The 16681-nt window shown below is 39.1% G+C and overlaps 1 protein-coding gene across 2 annotated transcripts in view; it reads left to right on the top strand.

Moving 5' to 3' along the window:
- The window catches only part of LOC137027392 (serine/threonine-protein kinase WNK2-like), an 88400-nt gene that overhangs the window by 60972 nt on the left and 10747 nt on the right, over positions 1-16681 (top strand). For both annotated transcript variants that reach the window (XM_067395544.1, XM_067395543.1), the window contains 9 exons: positions 1148-1199; positions 1275-1349; positions 1538-2130; positions 3582-3639; positions 5114-5187; positions 5266-5397; positions 6889-7262; positions 9123-9340; positions 11823-12017. In XM_067395544.1, coding sequence (XP_067251645.1) covers positions 1148-1199; positions 1275-1349; positions 1538-2130; positions 3582-3639; positions 5114-5187; positions 5266-5397; positions 6889-7262; positions 9123-9340; positions 11823-12017 — 1771 coding nt within the window. The remainder of the gene's footprint in view (positions 1-1147; positions 1200-1274; positions 1350-1537; positions 2131-3581; positions 3640-5113; positions 5188-5265; positions 5398-6888; positions 7263-9122; positions 9341-11822; positions 12018-16681) is intronic.

Genomic DNA, 16681 nt, shown 5'->3' with positions numbered 1-16681 from the left:
GTGAAGCCATGAATCATGCGTCTATGGTTTTTACCTGATCTCTGATCAGTTTTACACATTTGTAGATGCTTTAATGAGACATTAGTATAATTAAAGGAATAATAGTAGTTTAATAATGACCTGTTGAGGTGAGCCATCCATGAAACAATCGAAACAAGCCCTGAAAATTGATAAAAGAACACGTATTATACAGACACATGATATTTAATCTTAATAGTTAAAGGGTTAGTTCACCCAGAAATGAAAATAATGTCATTAATTACTCTCCCTCATGTCGTTCCACACCCATAAGACCTTTATTCATCTTCAGAACATAAATTAAGATATTTTTGATAATCTGATGGCTCAGTGAGGCCTGCATAGCCAGCAATGACACTTCCTCTCTCAAGATCCATTAATGTACTAAAAACATATTTAAATCAGTTCATGTGAGTACAGTGGTTCAATATTAATATTATAAAGCCATGAGAATATTTTTGGTGCGCCTAAAAAACAAAATAACGACTTGTATAGTGATGCCGATTTCAAAACACTGCTTCAGGAAGCTTCGGAGCGTTATGAATCCTTTGTGTCGAATCATGATTCGGATCGCGTGTCAAACCCGCCAAACTGCTGAAATCACGTGACTTTGAACTGCTGATTCGACACGCTGATTCATTTGTGCTCCGAAGCTTCCTGAAACAGTGTTTTGAAATCGGCCATTAATTTGTGTTCTGAAGATGAATGGTCTTAAGGGTGTGGAACGACATGAGGGAGAGTAATTAATGACAGAAATTTCATTTTTGGGTGAACTAACCCTTTAAATGCATTTGATAGATTTTACTTTCAATAAAACATGTGCAATGTGTTTGTAAAAGGTGTTTTTATGCATGTGTTTGTTGTATTTACACTGTTCTGACTAGCAGGGGTCAACAGTGTGTGGCGTTCCGAACGCTTCCAAACAGTGAATCATTTTACGAAGCAATTGATTAAAAACTTTGAAAACGAATTCTCCCATCGCCATCTAGTGGTTTAGAGGAGAATAAAATCTGTCTTTTGCCTCGGTGTGTCTTCAGCCCTGTCGTATTTTACTGTGTAAATGTAAAGATGAAGTGTGTGATTTCTGTCATCAACACACAGAACTGAACTTGTTGTCTTCTGTATTCAGGGGTCAAAACCTGAGCACACGCAGTCTGACCAGCTAGTCTATAAACAGAACGGTAAGACTTAGACTTGTCATGTTCTGTAATGACTGTAGTATGAGTATTTAACCCACAGTCTTCCTCGATTCACAGTGCTTCACACCGGAAAGCGCTGGTTTATCATCTGTCCTGTGGCTGAGACGGCCGCGCCTGACCGAGAAGAGACGAGTAATACAGCTCACATCAACTAACACTGCACACACTGTTATAGTCACTGCAAAAAATCATGTTAGATATTTCTAGTTCAGATATCTAAACATTCTTAAATCAAGACACATTTACTGGAGAAGCAAAATGACTAAAATGTATGATTCAAACAAGAAAAAAATTCAATGTGGTTACTTATTTTCCTCCAGACCCAGAGAGTTCCTCTTCATCTCAAGCGCAGGATGTTAAGAGTGCCAAACCTCTGCAGAAACAGCCCTCAATGCCACAAGTGTGTCTCTCTGAGAGCTCTCAGACCGCCCGTCCGCCGGGTGTTTCTATGGTTTCTGATATCCCATGCTGCCCGATTGCGCCTCCTGCTTCTCTCGATGTCACGGCTCAGAAAGCCGACGAACCCCCTCAGCAGCCCGGGGCTCATGACGGCAGCCCGAGCGCGGAGCCGCCCGTCAGCCAGACGGCAGCCGTGGTGCTGCAGCAGCCCTTTGCCACGCCCACTCCACAAGCCGCCGTCGGCAGCAGCCAATCACAGCCTCAGAGCCCCACCCATCAGCCGCAGCACGCCACAGCGGCGCAGGTGCAGCCGGCCGAGTCTGACGGCGAGGGGCCGCCCCGGCTGGAGTTCGCTGACAGGACCATAAAGACTCTGGACGAGAAACTCCGAAACCTTTTGTACCAGGAGTACCACCCCTCGCAAACCACGAGCTCCGCCTCCGAGCCGCCCGGGTCACCGCCGCTGTCAGACAGCCAGGGCAGCGATGGGGCCGCGAGGAAAGCTGAGAAACTGGTAACGTCAAAAACACTACCAACAGTTCTGTTTACAGGGTCCCCTGTTTTCTCACTATATCATCCTATATGAGCGATTTAAAAAATAAAATAATAGTCAGAAAAATCAAATTTTTATTTTATTTCATATGTCCGTGTCATGAAGGGTAGAAATGCACAACTGTCATCCTGTTCCCATCAATCCTGTTACTTTCTGAAGGAATAGTTCCATATTTATTAGTTATACACACTACCAGTCAAAAGTGTGGAAACATTACTATTTTTTATGTTTTTGAACAAAGTCTCTTCTGCTCATTAAGGGTGCATTTATTTCATAATAAATACAGAAAAAACAGTAAAATTGTGAAATATTATTACAATTTAAAATTATGGTTTTCTATTTTAATATACTTTAAAATATAATTTATTCCTGTGATCAAAGCTGAATTTTCAGCATCATTACTCCAGCCTTCAGTGTCACATGATCCTTCAGAAATCATTCTAATATGATGATTTATTATCAATGTTGGAAAATATTTTTTGGAAACTGTGATACTTTTTTCAGGATCATTGATGAATAAAAAGTTAAAAAATATCAGCATTTATTTAAAATAGAAATCTTTTGTAACGATATACACTAACATTCAAAAGTTTGGGGTCAGTAATTTTTCTTTTTTTTTTTTTAAAGAAATTAATACTTTTATTCAGCACGGATGTGTTCAATTGATAAAAAGTGATAGTAAAGATTTATATTGTTAGAAAACATTTCTATTTTGAACAAATGCTATTCTTTTTAACAATTTATTCATCAATGAATCATGAAAAAGCATCACAGGTTATAAAATAATATTAAGCAGCACAACTGTTTCCAACATTGATAATAAATCATCATGATTTCTGAAGGATCATGTGACACTGAAGATTGGAGTAATGATGCTGAAAATTCAGCTTTAATCACAGGAATAAATTCTATTTTAAAGTATATTATAATAGAAAACCATTATTTTAAATTGTAATAATATTTCACAATATTATTGCGTTTTTTCTGTATTTATTATGAAATATTATGAAGAATTTAGACTTTGTTCAAAAACATAAAAAATAAAAAAAAATAGTAATGTTTCCAAGGTTTTGACCGGTAGTGTACATATTAGTTATATATGCACATAATATATATTTAATTTTTAATCATTTTGCTTGATGGCACAATACAGCTTAATAGCTCACAAAAAGTCATCGGATCAGTGTGCCAGATCATTTCATAACTATAAAAATCATCATCAAAATCATCACTTGCTTTTGTTCTCAATTTTTATTTGCTTTAGATAAAGTCAAATGCTAAATTAATACACTTAAAAAATAAGGCCTTTTCTTAACAATGAGCCTTTATTTTAAGCTGATTGGTATAAATGTTGTTTGTTGTATTTTTGTTGTATTTCTCAGATTTAATTTCAGTTATTGTGTCTCTTTTAGCCTCAGATTCCAGAGAGGTCTGACAGTCTCGGGACCTTGAGTGACTCTGCTGTTGCCCGTAAGTGTGTGTGTGTGTGTGTGTATTAGGGGTTGAATGACTTGCAACCCGTACTTTGGATATAGAAAAAACAAACGTGTGGTTGTCCTCGAGGACAGATATCCAGTTTGCCAAAAATGTGGGCAGAGAGTAGCTGCAAAAGGTGGAAACACATCGAATGTGTTCGTCTGTATTCTAGAACACCATCCGTGCGATTTGACGGATTTATGAAACAAATTAAAACAGAGCTGTACAATAGATCAAATCACAACATGGTCTGGGGTCTGTGAATATTATAGTGCTAAAAGACTGCTGTAGAAATATCTGTTTTGTGTCTCTGTGTGAATGAGTGCCGCCGTTTGGTCTACTACACACTCAATACACGCAATGCTGTTTGCTGCCTCACTATCGCAGGACACAAACACATAAACACAAATATCCCAAAAATATCCAAAAATATACACAAAAATATCCAGAGCTGCTCTGAGAGAACGCTTAATGAGCATTTCAGCATACACTCAAAGCTCTTCACCACATCCTGTCAAAATAAAAGTCCAGTTTGGGATTGACAGAATGTACTTCTCAAAATAATAATAATAAAATTGATTTAAACATTATTTAAGGAATATATATTTTTAATTTAGTAAATATCTGTTGTGCAGCACTTTTCCAAAACGTAAAAGGATAAAGTTACATTTTCGTTTAATTACATTAAAAAAAAAACATTAATTCAATTGCTAAAGTTTTATGCATTAATTTCATTACCACCATTTTTGATTGTATATTTGTATTAAATCATAAAATTCAGAAATTCTGGTTTGACTTAATTCTTCTGAATTTTAATAAATTACTAATGATAAATATAAGTTAATCTAACCCATAATTAGTTATTAAATTTAATTGATTAGATGTTTTTGGTTATTGAAATTTGAATAAACAAAACAAACAAATGCTTTTCTTTGTTATAATAAAGCATTTGTTTAACCCAAAAAACAAACAAACAAATAAAAAAACTGAATGTTTTCATAAATTTTTTTTGGTTATTTTAACTGATGATGATAATAATAATAATAATAATAATAATAATTGATTGTTTAATACCATGAAACCGTGATATTTGAGACTGTTATCATACCGTGAAAATGTCATACTTATTGGAAAGAATACTTGGAAATCTGGCTTTTGGTTTTAATAAACACTTTTTATTGATAAATGCAAGTATTGGAAAACACAGAGAACAGTGTACTTTTATAGCTGGCCATGCTAGATTAGCGTGTGGAAGAGCTGAAGAGTGAAATATAAATCTAGTCAAATCACGAGGAGTTTACTTGAGTTTGAGCTCAATGCTGCTTTATTGACTCTCTGTGAAGATGGGACTACATTGTGCACCTGGTGTTGTCAGTGTTAAATTTGTTTGTAATTTTTTTTTTTTTTTGTATTTTGGAGCACATTGTTTAAATAAAGAGTTGTAAACGTCTCTCTCTCTCTCCATCAGCCTTCAAAAGACTCCTGAGCAGGTCAGACTCCGGCGCGGGGTCAGGCACACACGCGTCCAAGAGCCACTTCCAGGTGAGCCGCCCGTGCCCGACTGTTATTTCTGTGCTTCTGCTGCTCAGTTCACTGACGCTGTGAGTTTGTGTGCTGTAGACGGAGCCGACCGATTCAGACGCGTCCGCTCGTGACGGCGGAGGAGATCATGTGATGGATCTGGAATCTGAGAACAGACACGGGTCAAAGTCGGCGAGCAAGCGTTACTCGGCCCCTCCGGACTTATTTCAGGTCCGTCTGCGTTTGGAGTCATGTTTGTGTGAGATGTGTATTGTGTACGGCATTCATGACCTGTACACATGCCTGCCAGAATATGTAGTACACAACAGAATATCCCACAATGCAACTCGCTTGACCTCTCGTTTCCAGTGTGACCTGGGAGAAACCGTAGTCGGGACTTAATATCTTTTTTTGACTCATTATTTGATCGAACTGTCAGAAGTTTAGATGTTTGTGCCAGAAATTGGAGAATAAATGAAAAATAAGTGTTTATAGTAATCCACTCTCTGAATAATGAAGTCATGTGACCGCAGTGTAGCACACTAGCCTCTGTTTCACATGCACTGCTTGCTATTCAATCCCAAACACATTCATTCATTCATTCATTCTTACTTTATTTAGTTGTATATTTATTTAGTTGTATATGTATTTGTTCATTCATTCTTCATTATTTATTCAGTAATTTATTCATTCATCCATCCATTCATTCCTTTCCTTCATTTATCATTCCTTGATTTGTCATTATTTTTTATTTATTTATTCATTCATCTATTCATTCTTTCCTTTATCATGCTTTCATTCACCATTATTTATTTTTTGTATATGTAGTTTTTCATTCATTCATTCATTCATTCATTCATTCATTCATTCATTTTATTTATTTATTTATTTATTTATTCCTTCTTTTCTTCATTTATCATTATTTATTAATTATTTTTAATTAATAAATTAATTATTATTACTTATTACTTTTTTATTATTATTATTACTTATTTTTATTTATTTACTATACTTATTTGTATTTTTATTCATTCAGTTGTATGTATATTTATTTATTTATTCATTCATTCATTCATTCTTTATCATTTATTTATTTATTTGCTCATTCATCATCCATTCATTCCTTCTTTACTTCATTTATTATTCCTTCATTTGTCATTGTTATTTTTATTTATTCAGTTGTATGTTTATTTATTTATTAATTTATTAATTCATCCCTTCTTTCTTTATCATCCCTTCATTCATTCTCATTTTTACTTATTTACTTTAGTTATTTGTATATTTATTTAGTTGTATGTATATTTGTTCATTCATTTAGAATTCTTAGTTTTATTTGTTCATTTAATTGTTTCCTTCATTCCTTTAATCTTTATTTAGTTATATATTTATTCATTCATTCTTCATTCCTTTATCATTTCTTCATTTGTCATTATTTATTTATTTGTATATTGTATATGTTTGTAGTTGTTATATTTATTAATTAATTAATTCATTCATTCATTCATTCTTTCTTTCCTTCATTTATTAGTCTTATTTTTTATAACTACTTCATTCATCATTTATTTATTTGTTTGCTTGCTTTAGTTTCTGTAATTTTTTTTTTTTTTTTTTTTTCTCGGTTATTTAGACTTAATTTGAGTTATTTGCATAAACGTTGTTCTTTGTTTTGGAGTCTAACGTAGCAATGTCCCACATTTACATTTGTTTTTGTTTCTTTTTCAGGACTCATCTGCTTCCTTTCCAGAGGCCAGACCCACAATGCCTTGCGCTCAGAGCTCTCTGTCAGCTGACGGGACGATGCAGTGCCTGTCCTCAGACACAGGAGAAGGAGAGGAGGATCCGAGCGAGGCTCCGTCCGCCAAGCCCTCGTCTCCAGCTCCGGCCCCATCGGACTTCATGAAGCGGGCGGTGGCTTTCCTCCGGCGCTCGGGTCACAGCAGCAGTGTGCAGAGCTCCGATTCGCCCACGTGTCCTGTGGCGAACGGACACGCCCCGTCGGTCACCAGCCACGCCCACTCCGCTTACGTCAGCAGCGATAATGACTCTGAATTTGAGGACGCTGACATGAAACGAGAGCTACAGAAGCTGAGAGAGAAGTGAGTAAAGAAACATTGAAGAGTGGAAACTTTTAATACAGGTTCTTGGTCTTACGCACAATTCATCAGTGCACACAATTAAACTTGGTAATCTTTCACCGCATTGTAATAGTTGCTTCACTTCTGAAATGACTTTTTTGGCCAACAACATCATCACATAGCATATAGAAACACTTTTCACCGTATGTTTATTTCCCAATTATTTAAATCAAGTCCCCTCCTACTTTTTTTCCCCCTCGTTAAACTGGTAAATATTGCATAAAACAAACAGCGTGTCATCTTGACTTTAATATTAAAGTAAAAATGATATGCGACACGACTACAAGCAGCAAATAAATCTGTCCCTAATCACAGCCAATCAGAAGAGCGTGTGGGCGGAGTCTCTTTGCAAGCGCACTGCACTCGCAACCAAATCAATCCCAAATCACAGCCAATCAGAAGAGCGTGTGGGCGGAGTCTCTCTGAAGAGCGCTGCACTCGCAACCAAATCAATCCCAAATCACAGCCAATCAGAAGAGTGTGTGGGCGGAGTCTCTCTGAAGAGCGCTGCACTCGTAACCAAATCACTCAATAATCACAGCCAATCAGAAGAGTGTGTGGGCGGAGTCTCTCTGAAGAGCGCTGCACTCGCAACCAAATCACTCAATAATCACAGCCAATCAGAAGAGTGTGTGGGCGGAGTCTCTCTGAAGAGCGCTGCACTCGCAACCAAATCACTCAATAATCACAGCCAATCAGAAGAGTGTGTGGGCGGAGTCTCTCTGAAGAGCGCTGCACTCGCAACCAAATCACTCAATCACAGCCAATCAGAAGAGTGTGTGGGCGGAGTCTCTCTGAAGAGCGCTGCACTCGCAACCAAATCAATCCCAAATCACAGCCAATCAGAAGAGCGTGTGGGCGGAGTCTCTCTGAAGAGCACTGCACTCGCAACCAAATCACTCAATAATCACAGCCAATCAGAAGAGCGTGTGGGCGGAGTCTCTCTGAAGAGCGCTGCACTCGCAACCAAATCAACCCCAAATCACAACCAATCAGAAAAGCGTGTGGGCACATAATCAATTCACAAATATTACACCATTTTAATATTAAAAATACATACTTAGTGACTGAAACAAGCTCTAGTCATAAAACACACTTTTATGTTAACAGTTTGAATAGCGAGTTATCCAATATCACTTTCAGTACAGCTATAAAGGTCACACAATATATTAAAATTCACATTAGATGCTTTTAACATTAAAACTCTGAAAATATAGACAATTTGCTTTTGCATTGCTGTAATGCAGTTGTCCTGTAGGGCCTAAATTAAATCCCCATTACAGTTACTGTTATAAATATAAGTTTTATGATTGATGAAAATGCATAGTTTTCTCTAAATAAATGATTGTGCTAATTTCTCTGTAGCGTGTTTGACACATGCACACGTTATTGATGTAGTTGGTTCAGTTACACATGGTTATGGCAAACTGTTGCAAAATTGATATTCTCATAGTTATAATGTAAGCTATGAGCATCTCTTGATTGCATTAAAACTCTTTCGGCATCTGTTCAAACTAAACTCTTATTAAACATACCAAACGGCCTTTTGAAGTTCAAGATAAATTGGGTTTGTGTCCTTTTGTTAATGCAGTTTGCTTCATCTTTTATCGTACAAACACATAAGCAGAAGTGATGTTTCTGACGCAGGTTTTTCACATCAAAATTATCACCCACCAGCCTGTGAAACTGTGAATTTCATCGGCCAAACAGAGCATTACCCAGCAGAATCACTCTTCATGTTTCTTCTTGCATGCAATCATCGCTCTAAAGTCATCCTCGTGGAAAACAAGCAACGCATAACGCAATGTTTTCTCCCTGCAGGCACATGAAGGAGATCTCCGAGCTTCAGGCCCTTCAGAGAGGAGAGATCGAGCAGCTGTATTCTCGGTTAGGTCGGCCTGTTCCACCCAGCGTGGGCTTCCTGCATGCAGTGCCGCCTTCAGGCCGCCGCCGCAGAGCCTCCAAACACAAGCTGAAGGGAAGCCGACTGCTCAATCCCATGGTGCAACAGCTTAGGAGCAACCGAAGCAACAGCTCTAGTATGTATGCAGGCGTGTGTGTGTGTCGGAGTACAAGCTTATACTCAACAAAATGCTGTTCTGGATAAAGAACAATTTACATTTAATGTAAATATGGCTGGGCAATTAGACGATATTATCACAATATCATTTTTCTTGACAAAATAACAAAAAAATGTTTGATATAATGTTTACACTATGCAAATAATGCTGCGCATGCGTGTTGTACACAGCCGTGCCGTTCTGTTTAGTTTCGTTTGATTTATAAAGCACATTTAAAAAATACAGATGTTGAAGCCAAAGTGCTGTACAAGAAAATATAAAACAAAATTTAAACAAATTCAAAGATTAGACAATACCAAAATGCACAAGTGAAAATTTACACCCTCATTGAAAACAAATAGAGGATTTAAACATAGAAGCGGAAGGAGAAGATCTAATATGGAGAGGAAGACTATAGGAGAAAGCCTGAACAACCCTAGCTTTAAAACATCAACAGTAGTAATTGACTGGGTGATCGACGGGATTTTGTAGCGGTGTACGAGGTGAGAAGATCACAAATATACTAAGGAGCAAGTCCATGCAAAGCTTTAAGCAAAATTTTAAAGGTGTGATGTGCTCACGTTTTCTAGTGCCAGTAATCTGGCTGCCATGTTTGTACCATTTGCAAACGATCTACAGATGATTTAGGCAAACCTAGATAGAGCGAATCCCAGTAATCCAGCCTTGATGTTATAAATGCATGAATAACAGTTTCAAGGTCTTTCTTAGAAAGCATCATCTTGATTCTAGGAATGGATCTTAACTGAAAGAAACTGTTTTTCACACCAGCTCTAATCTGCTTATCAAAACAAAGTGTGGAATAAAAATGACACCAAGGTTTTTGACACAGTTGTGCACATTAGTAGAGAGGAGACCAAGCTGATTGACAGTGTCAGAGCTGCTGGGCCAAAGGCGATTATTTCAGTTTTAGCGTTGTTTAGCTGTATAAAGTTCATGTCCATCCAGCATTTTTTGTCATGCAGACAATCAAACAAACTAGACACAGAACAGCTATTATATTTAATGGGAAGATAAAGCTGAGTGTCATCGGCATAGAAATATGATACATTTTCTTTCAACAATATGACCTTGAGGAAACCTATTAAAAGAGAAAAAATAAGGGGACCCAAAATGGAACCCTGAGGAACACCATAGGAAATTTGAGCACAGGATGAGAAACGATTTCCTACGTTAACAGAAAAGGTTTTCTCCTTGAGATAAGAGACAAACCCAGCTACATGATCGAGACTTTGTATAGGATATCATGATCTACTGTCTACACTTAAATATAATAATAAAGCAACATGTTCTCCAACCAATACGCCTATATAGGTCGTTTGTCACTTCCCTGAAATATGACCCATAGGAGTGCGCCCCTATCAACAACAGGACACTTTCATTTTAATGCATTGTTCCCTTTTATCTGCGTCATATTTCGGGTTTTGCGTAGCTCAATTGACAGAGCATTGCAATATATAACAATATGCAATCATGTGATCGTGCGATCGTGGATTCGATCCCAGGGAACGCATGTGCTCATAGTGTATATGCACTATAAATCACTAACGGTAACTAACGTTAATAAAAAATGAGTTTTGCTAAATGAAAATAGGACAGATGGTGCATTGCATTTAAATGAACACGCATTTTGATTGGTAACGATGGTCATACATCATTTCATAACGACAGACGTAAAACAACAACACAATAGACAACTTTTTTTGACAATAGACAACTTTTTTTTCAAGATTTTTCAAATAAAAGATAGGGGTGTGTAATTATTCATGACCTGCTGATCAAGATAATGTTGTTGTTTTTTTGTTGTTGTTCTATAGCATGTTTAAAAGTGTCAGGAACCTCCCCATTGACTGGAGAGCCGTTAATAATAGCGGTAATGACCAGATTTAAAGCTGGAAAAGCCTCTTTGAAAATATGCGAACATCAGAAGGGCAGAAAGAAGACTTCATATTAGAATATGAATTAAATGTCAAAAGTGGAACAAAACAGTGCTAGTCGTTTGAACCGTGCGCCACACGGACCATTTATTAGCTCGGCTCAAATGACAAAGACAGTGAAGTGTCAAATCAAAAGAAATTGTACAAGTTTGGTCAGCAAAGCTCAGCACCACAGTCAACTGTTTTATTGTTTTATCTGATTGCTTAAATTAACAGCACACTTTCCCCAACAAGACATGTGGAATCATTCGTATCTGAAACAGCATGAGGTGCACTTTGAAGTTTAATACTTAACTTTGGGTGTTTTGGGTGAACTAACCCTTTAAATAGTAACATTTTCAAAATTAACATTTTCCAATATCTATTCCAGTTTCTTTAATTTTTAATTTGTCTAGATTCTTCCTAACTTTGAAAGCTTCCTCCTAGTTGGATTTCCCACCCATTCGTTCACTATCGCACTGTAAAACCCCAGATTGTCACCATCAACCATCTGTGTTCTCCTGTAGCTGAGACGGGCTCCAGTGCGTCGGGGTCTCCGGTCAAGAGCTCGGTTCTGAGCAACAGCTCTGTGGGTTCCAGCACTGCCAGTCCCGTGTCAGAACCGCTGGAGCCGGTCCAAACTCAGCAGCCCTGCTCGCTCAAGGGCTCTCTGTCCTCCGACAACATCTATGGCCCCACCACACACACACCATCCAGACAAGGTGAACACACTCACGCCGCTGTTAGCCCTGTCAATCATATGCTGCTGCGCATATTTGCTGTAAATGCGTCTGCGTCTGCCTTAACCAGCCACGGTGCAACAAGCATCCCACTGACAGCAAAATACATGTAGTAACAATCACAGATTATGTGAAGCAGGACTTTAGTGTTTGGAGTAACCCACAGAAACCAAACCATACGATTTATTACTCGATACGCACACCGCCTGGCTCAGACGCAGCGTGACAGTCATTTATAGCTGATATGCAGAAGACAAAAGTGTCAGAGATGCCTCTCTGTGACTATCATATCTCTCTCCTTCTCTGTTTTTGTCACATATCTCACTCGCTCACACGCATGGGGTTATTTCACAGTCTCATGTGCGCTCAACTCATTTACTTCGTTTAAATGGAGTCAGCCAGAATGTGACATTTAAACGGCTCCTTAATTGCTCTGTCACATGATTTCATGGACAGCAAAGGAAGTTTAAAAGATTGCATGATTCTCATAACTGTGTATGAAACATTCTTACGGGTCAGTAGACACTTTCACACATTTGGTCTTTGCCATAAATGTCTCCATTTAGAAATCTTGTGAGCGGGACGGCAAATTATCTTTTGTATTTTGCCAAATTAAGGAGTTATTACCACACAAAGTTCTGTATTGATGCTATGTGTGAACAAATCTGTCATATGAATAGTTTGTTCCAGAGACGTGGCACAAACTGCACATACTGTACTCTGATGTTGTGGTGGTGTCATTTCCTGATTCCTCTATTGTTTCCTTTCACCTTTACACTTGAAGTAACTCATAAAATATAAGGAAGATACTAAGGAAACGGGGCTCAGGACCTCCTGTAGGGTTGAAGGTTCACCTTCCAACTGATGATCTTTAGTGGCCTGACCAGTGCCATTACTTTAACCCCACTAAGAGTCTGCATAGGACCGAATGATTGTGGAACAGCAACACTCTCAACTTGAGAGCTTCAGAGGTTCTACAAAGAAGGATAGGAGAAAATCCTCAAAACAAGATGTGCATCAAAACAAGGACTGAGAATAGGGTCTGAATACACATCTAACGGATTTTATTTCTCAATAAATTGAGAAAAAATAGAGGAAGTATCCTGGTAAAACCAGGATACCGTGCAAGAAAGTGAGTAAAATGCAAAGCAGTCTGTATATTTTGTGAATGCTCTATATATTTCCATTGTAGCTGGTTAAAGATTTTCCAACAAATTATTGTTATAATACCTAATGAAAAAGATCCGTTAGCCTAGATGCCCTTTATCTAAAACCAAACTCCAAGTTTCCAACTGGGGATGCCCCTAGCCTGGGAAAGTAAATCCACTCAAATCTGTAACGGACTTTTCCCAAGGACTCTCATCCAGAAGAAACACCAGATCCAACAATCATATGCAGAATGGCCAAAATGGTGCCACCAGTAGAAGACGCAGTTCCCGTACTCTCATAAGAACTGGCAGAAGCAGACTTATCGGTGGGAAGGCATACAGGTGGGTCATGAACCACGCATGAGCCAGAGTGTTTATCCCAAGAGTTGGAGGAGACAAACCAAAGGGGAACTGGGCTGTCTTGCCAAATCAGACCCATGGTATGAGAATGCAACCTCCATTCTCTGGCCTTAACCCTGCTCTCACACCCAACTGACCTGGGATATGCACTGCCCTCAGTGCGCCAAAAGAAGAATGTGCCCACTAAACACCACATGGATCACCAACGCATTCCCCCGATGGTTTATGTAAGAAACTACTTACATGTTGTCCGTCCTGACAATCACATAACAGTCTCAAATGCCCGGAAAGAAATCGTTTATAAGTAGCAAAACTGCCATCATCTCCAGTAGAGGTCTTCATGGGTCCACTTGGATCCGAAAACCCAAGACTCGAGGGGGTTTGGGTCCAAAACTTTGAGTGTCTCGGACAGGGATCGGATTCGGTATCAGTGGCCTGGGGTCTCAGGTAATTTAAAATAAATGTGCTTTTTCCAAATGGATCCAAGAAACTATGTCAGGCATTTAACGTTTTTTTTTTTATTTTTTTATCTAAAACAATTCTATGGCAACAGTTTTCTAAGTTCTCTTTTAATCCGTGCTCTTACGTGCAATGGGCTCCATACGCATCCGCATTTAGACTTAGCTCCACATTTTTGCCTACCATTTCAATGAGTGGCGTCAGCATGGATTAAAATAAAATTGAATCATCTTATGGTCAGGTAAATAACATTACGCCCTAAAGTGATAGGATGTAATGAGGTTACAGTGATGAATGATTGACATGATTGATGTGTTCACATCAAGTGCATTTTTGAGAAATGCACATACAGTAGAAGAGGAACAAACGTTTGTAATCTCACACACAGAAATCCATCTTATAGCTATGAGATCCATCAGGAGAAGCCACTCGCTTCATTACGCTGTGTGTTCATGCAGGGCTTTTCTTCTTTGTGTGCAGAAGCCCTTCGCCAGAGATGAGGTAAATAATGTTGCAGACAAACACAAATCCAAATCCACTGGTGACAATTGAAAGCCAAACTCAGAAATAATGAGTATCCATTGGGCAGTAAATAAATAAATGAAAGTAATGGAGCAGCGGCCAAATCAGTCAGCAGGACACCGGGGTTTTTCGTGACTGACTGCGGGGCTGCAGGCTGTGGACACGTCAATGCCGTTTATGTTCGGGTCCAGTCGGGTTCAAAAGGCTAAATGCCTTTGGATGGGTCGGACTCGAGTCTAATTTTATCGGGTCTGTCTCTGGTTGGGTTTTTCTTTAAAAAAAATTTGCACGTCGGGTTCGGGAAAGAAGCGATTCGGGTCGGGTACAGATTTTAGGACGCGAGAATGCCTCTAATCTCCAGGCAATTTAAGTGCCACATGAGTTGATTGCCCTTCAGGACTCCATAAGCTTGACGTTCTTTGTAAAATGTGTTCCACCTACTGATGAGGTGTTATATTATGTCATAATAGTCATGTGCTGACAGAATCTGCCCATAGGGATAATGTCAAGATGCCAATTCACCAAATACTCAAAGTCAGCCAATTGTGGAGGTAATTTAAAATGCGTATGCCCTGAAGATGCAACAGATTCCAGAGCAGATTCCATTTAATGCATGAATGTACGAGGAAGTATGAGGGCCAGGCCGAAAGGAGGATCCCAGAAAATATTAAGCTTTGCCCCCAAATGCAAACCTGAGGAACTTCCTGTGTTCCTGTGACTCTGCATCAACATCCTGAAACTATACTTTCTGATTATAAAGTTCACAGCAGATGCAGGTCCAGGTTTGGCTGTAAACAGCTGTCCATTTTTGGCATTGGAAAATACTGAATTCCCGCTGAGATTGAAGCATTTCCACTATGGCTACTTTCTCTAACAGGGAGTGCATTTCCTGCAATAAAATCAAAGCCACCACAATGCCTATCATTATGGGGTGTAGTCCATTGAAATGATGGCAGGATGGTATACCCCTTTTCTATGGTTCGCAGAACTAATCTCAACGCACTTATCAGAAGTTGCTAACCTTTAAGATTAACTGAAAGACAAGTCAGGAATTCTAAAACTTACGCCTGTGAAAGAGGACTTTCTTGACCAGTTGACCATTTAGCCACATATTAGCTGATCAAATTGCCTTGACAGTGTGCAGAACGATGAAAGCCTTCTATGTCTCTGATCAGTGTAAGATATATGAGGGGTATAGAATCGTTCTGTGCCTCTATCTGTAGTAGACCTTCCTGAAGGGGACCCTAAAGTGGCTGAGCAGCATGCTCCATTTAACCACATCATCGTGAACCTGTGACTTGAGGCACAACTCCTGTGCTCCAAAGGCTTTGTTGCATGTAACACAAGCGAGAAGATCATATATCAAGACGCAGTGTTTTTCTGCCATCATCTGAGTGGAGGAACTAGCAGAACAGCATCTCGAGAACAACGAGGAGTAAGTCAAATAAACTTTAGCGGTTTTGACACAATTCTCTGAAGGGGGACCCCTCGATTAGGAACAGCAGGTTGGGAGGCCTTGGTTGCCAGCTCCGGATGCGCTTATGGGTTATGAATTCCAGCCACCTTCTCTCTCACGTACATCAATGAGGTTGAACCGTGGATGTCTCTCGGTTGGCACCAACCAAGCCATAGAATGACTTTATCGTGTGAGGCATATACTTGAAGCACCAAGTCAGTCGGTCGTCTGAGCTCCTTGACTGTCTCTGTCTCTGGAGTCAAGTCAGCAAATTCATCCATATCCTTATAGACATCAGCTTGGTATGCCTGAAAAGCCACCATGGTATCCAATGCCTCACCCGCCTGACTGGCAGTGATATAGGAATTACCGATCAAGGGCTGATGTAGTCCTGCAGGGCTTAGATGGCCGCAATTTCCAAGATAGGGCCGAAGACGGTGAGAGAAGAGTAGCAAGTGCCTCTTCAACCGCAGGCATTTCAACACACCCCTTCTCCATCATACCAGAGATACTGGTAAAGTCGGGATCGGATTTGTGATGGGCTGCTTCCAAGACCTCAAAATCTTTTGCTGGTCCTGGAAATATGGAAGCAACCTGCAAGGCGGACACGTACTATGGCTGACCAATAAGCATTCCTCTAACTTAGACTGTGCTTCTGGCTGGGCTGCAGTGGTCACCACATCTCAAAGCTAAGAATAAGC

This window comes from Chanodichthys erythropterus, chromosome 9, assembly GCF_024489055.1.
Source record: "Chanodichthys erythropterus isolate Z2021 chromosome 9, ASM2448905v1, whole genome shotgun sequence".
NCBI lineage: Eukaryota > Metazoa > Chordata > Actinopteri > Cypriniformes > Xenocyprididae > Chanodichthys > Chanodichthys erythropterus.
This window is presented reverse-complemented; position numbering and strand designations above follow the sequence as displayed.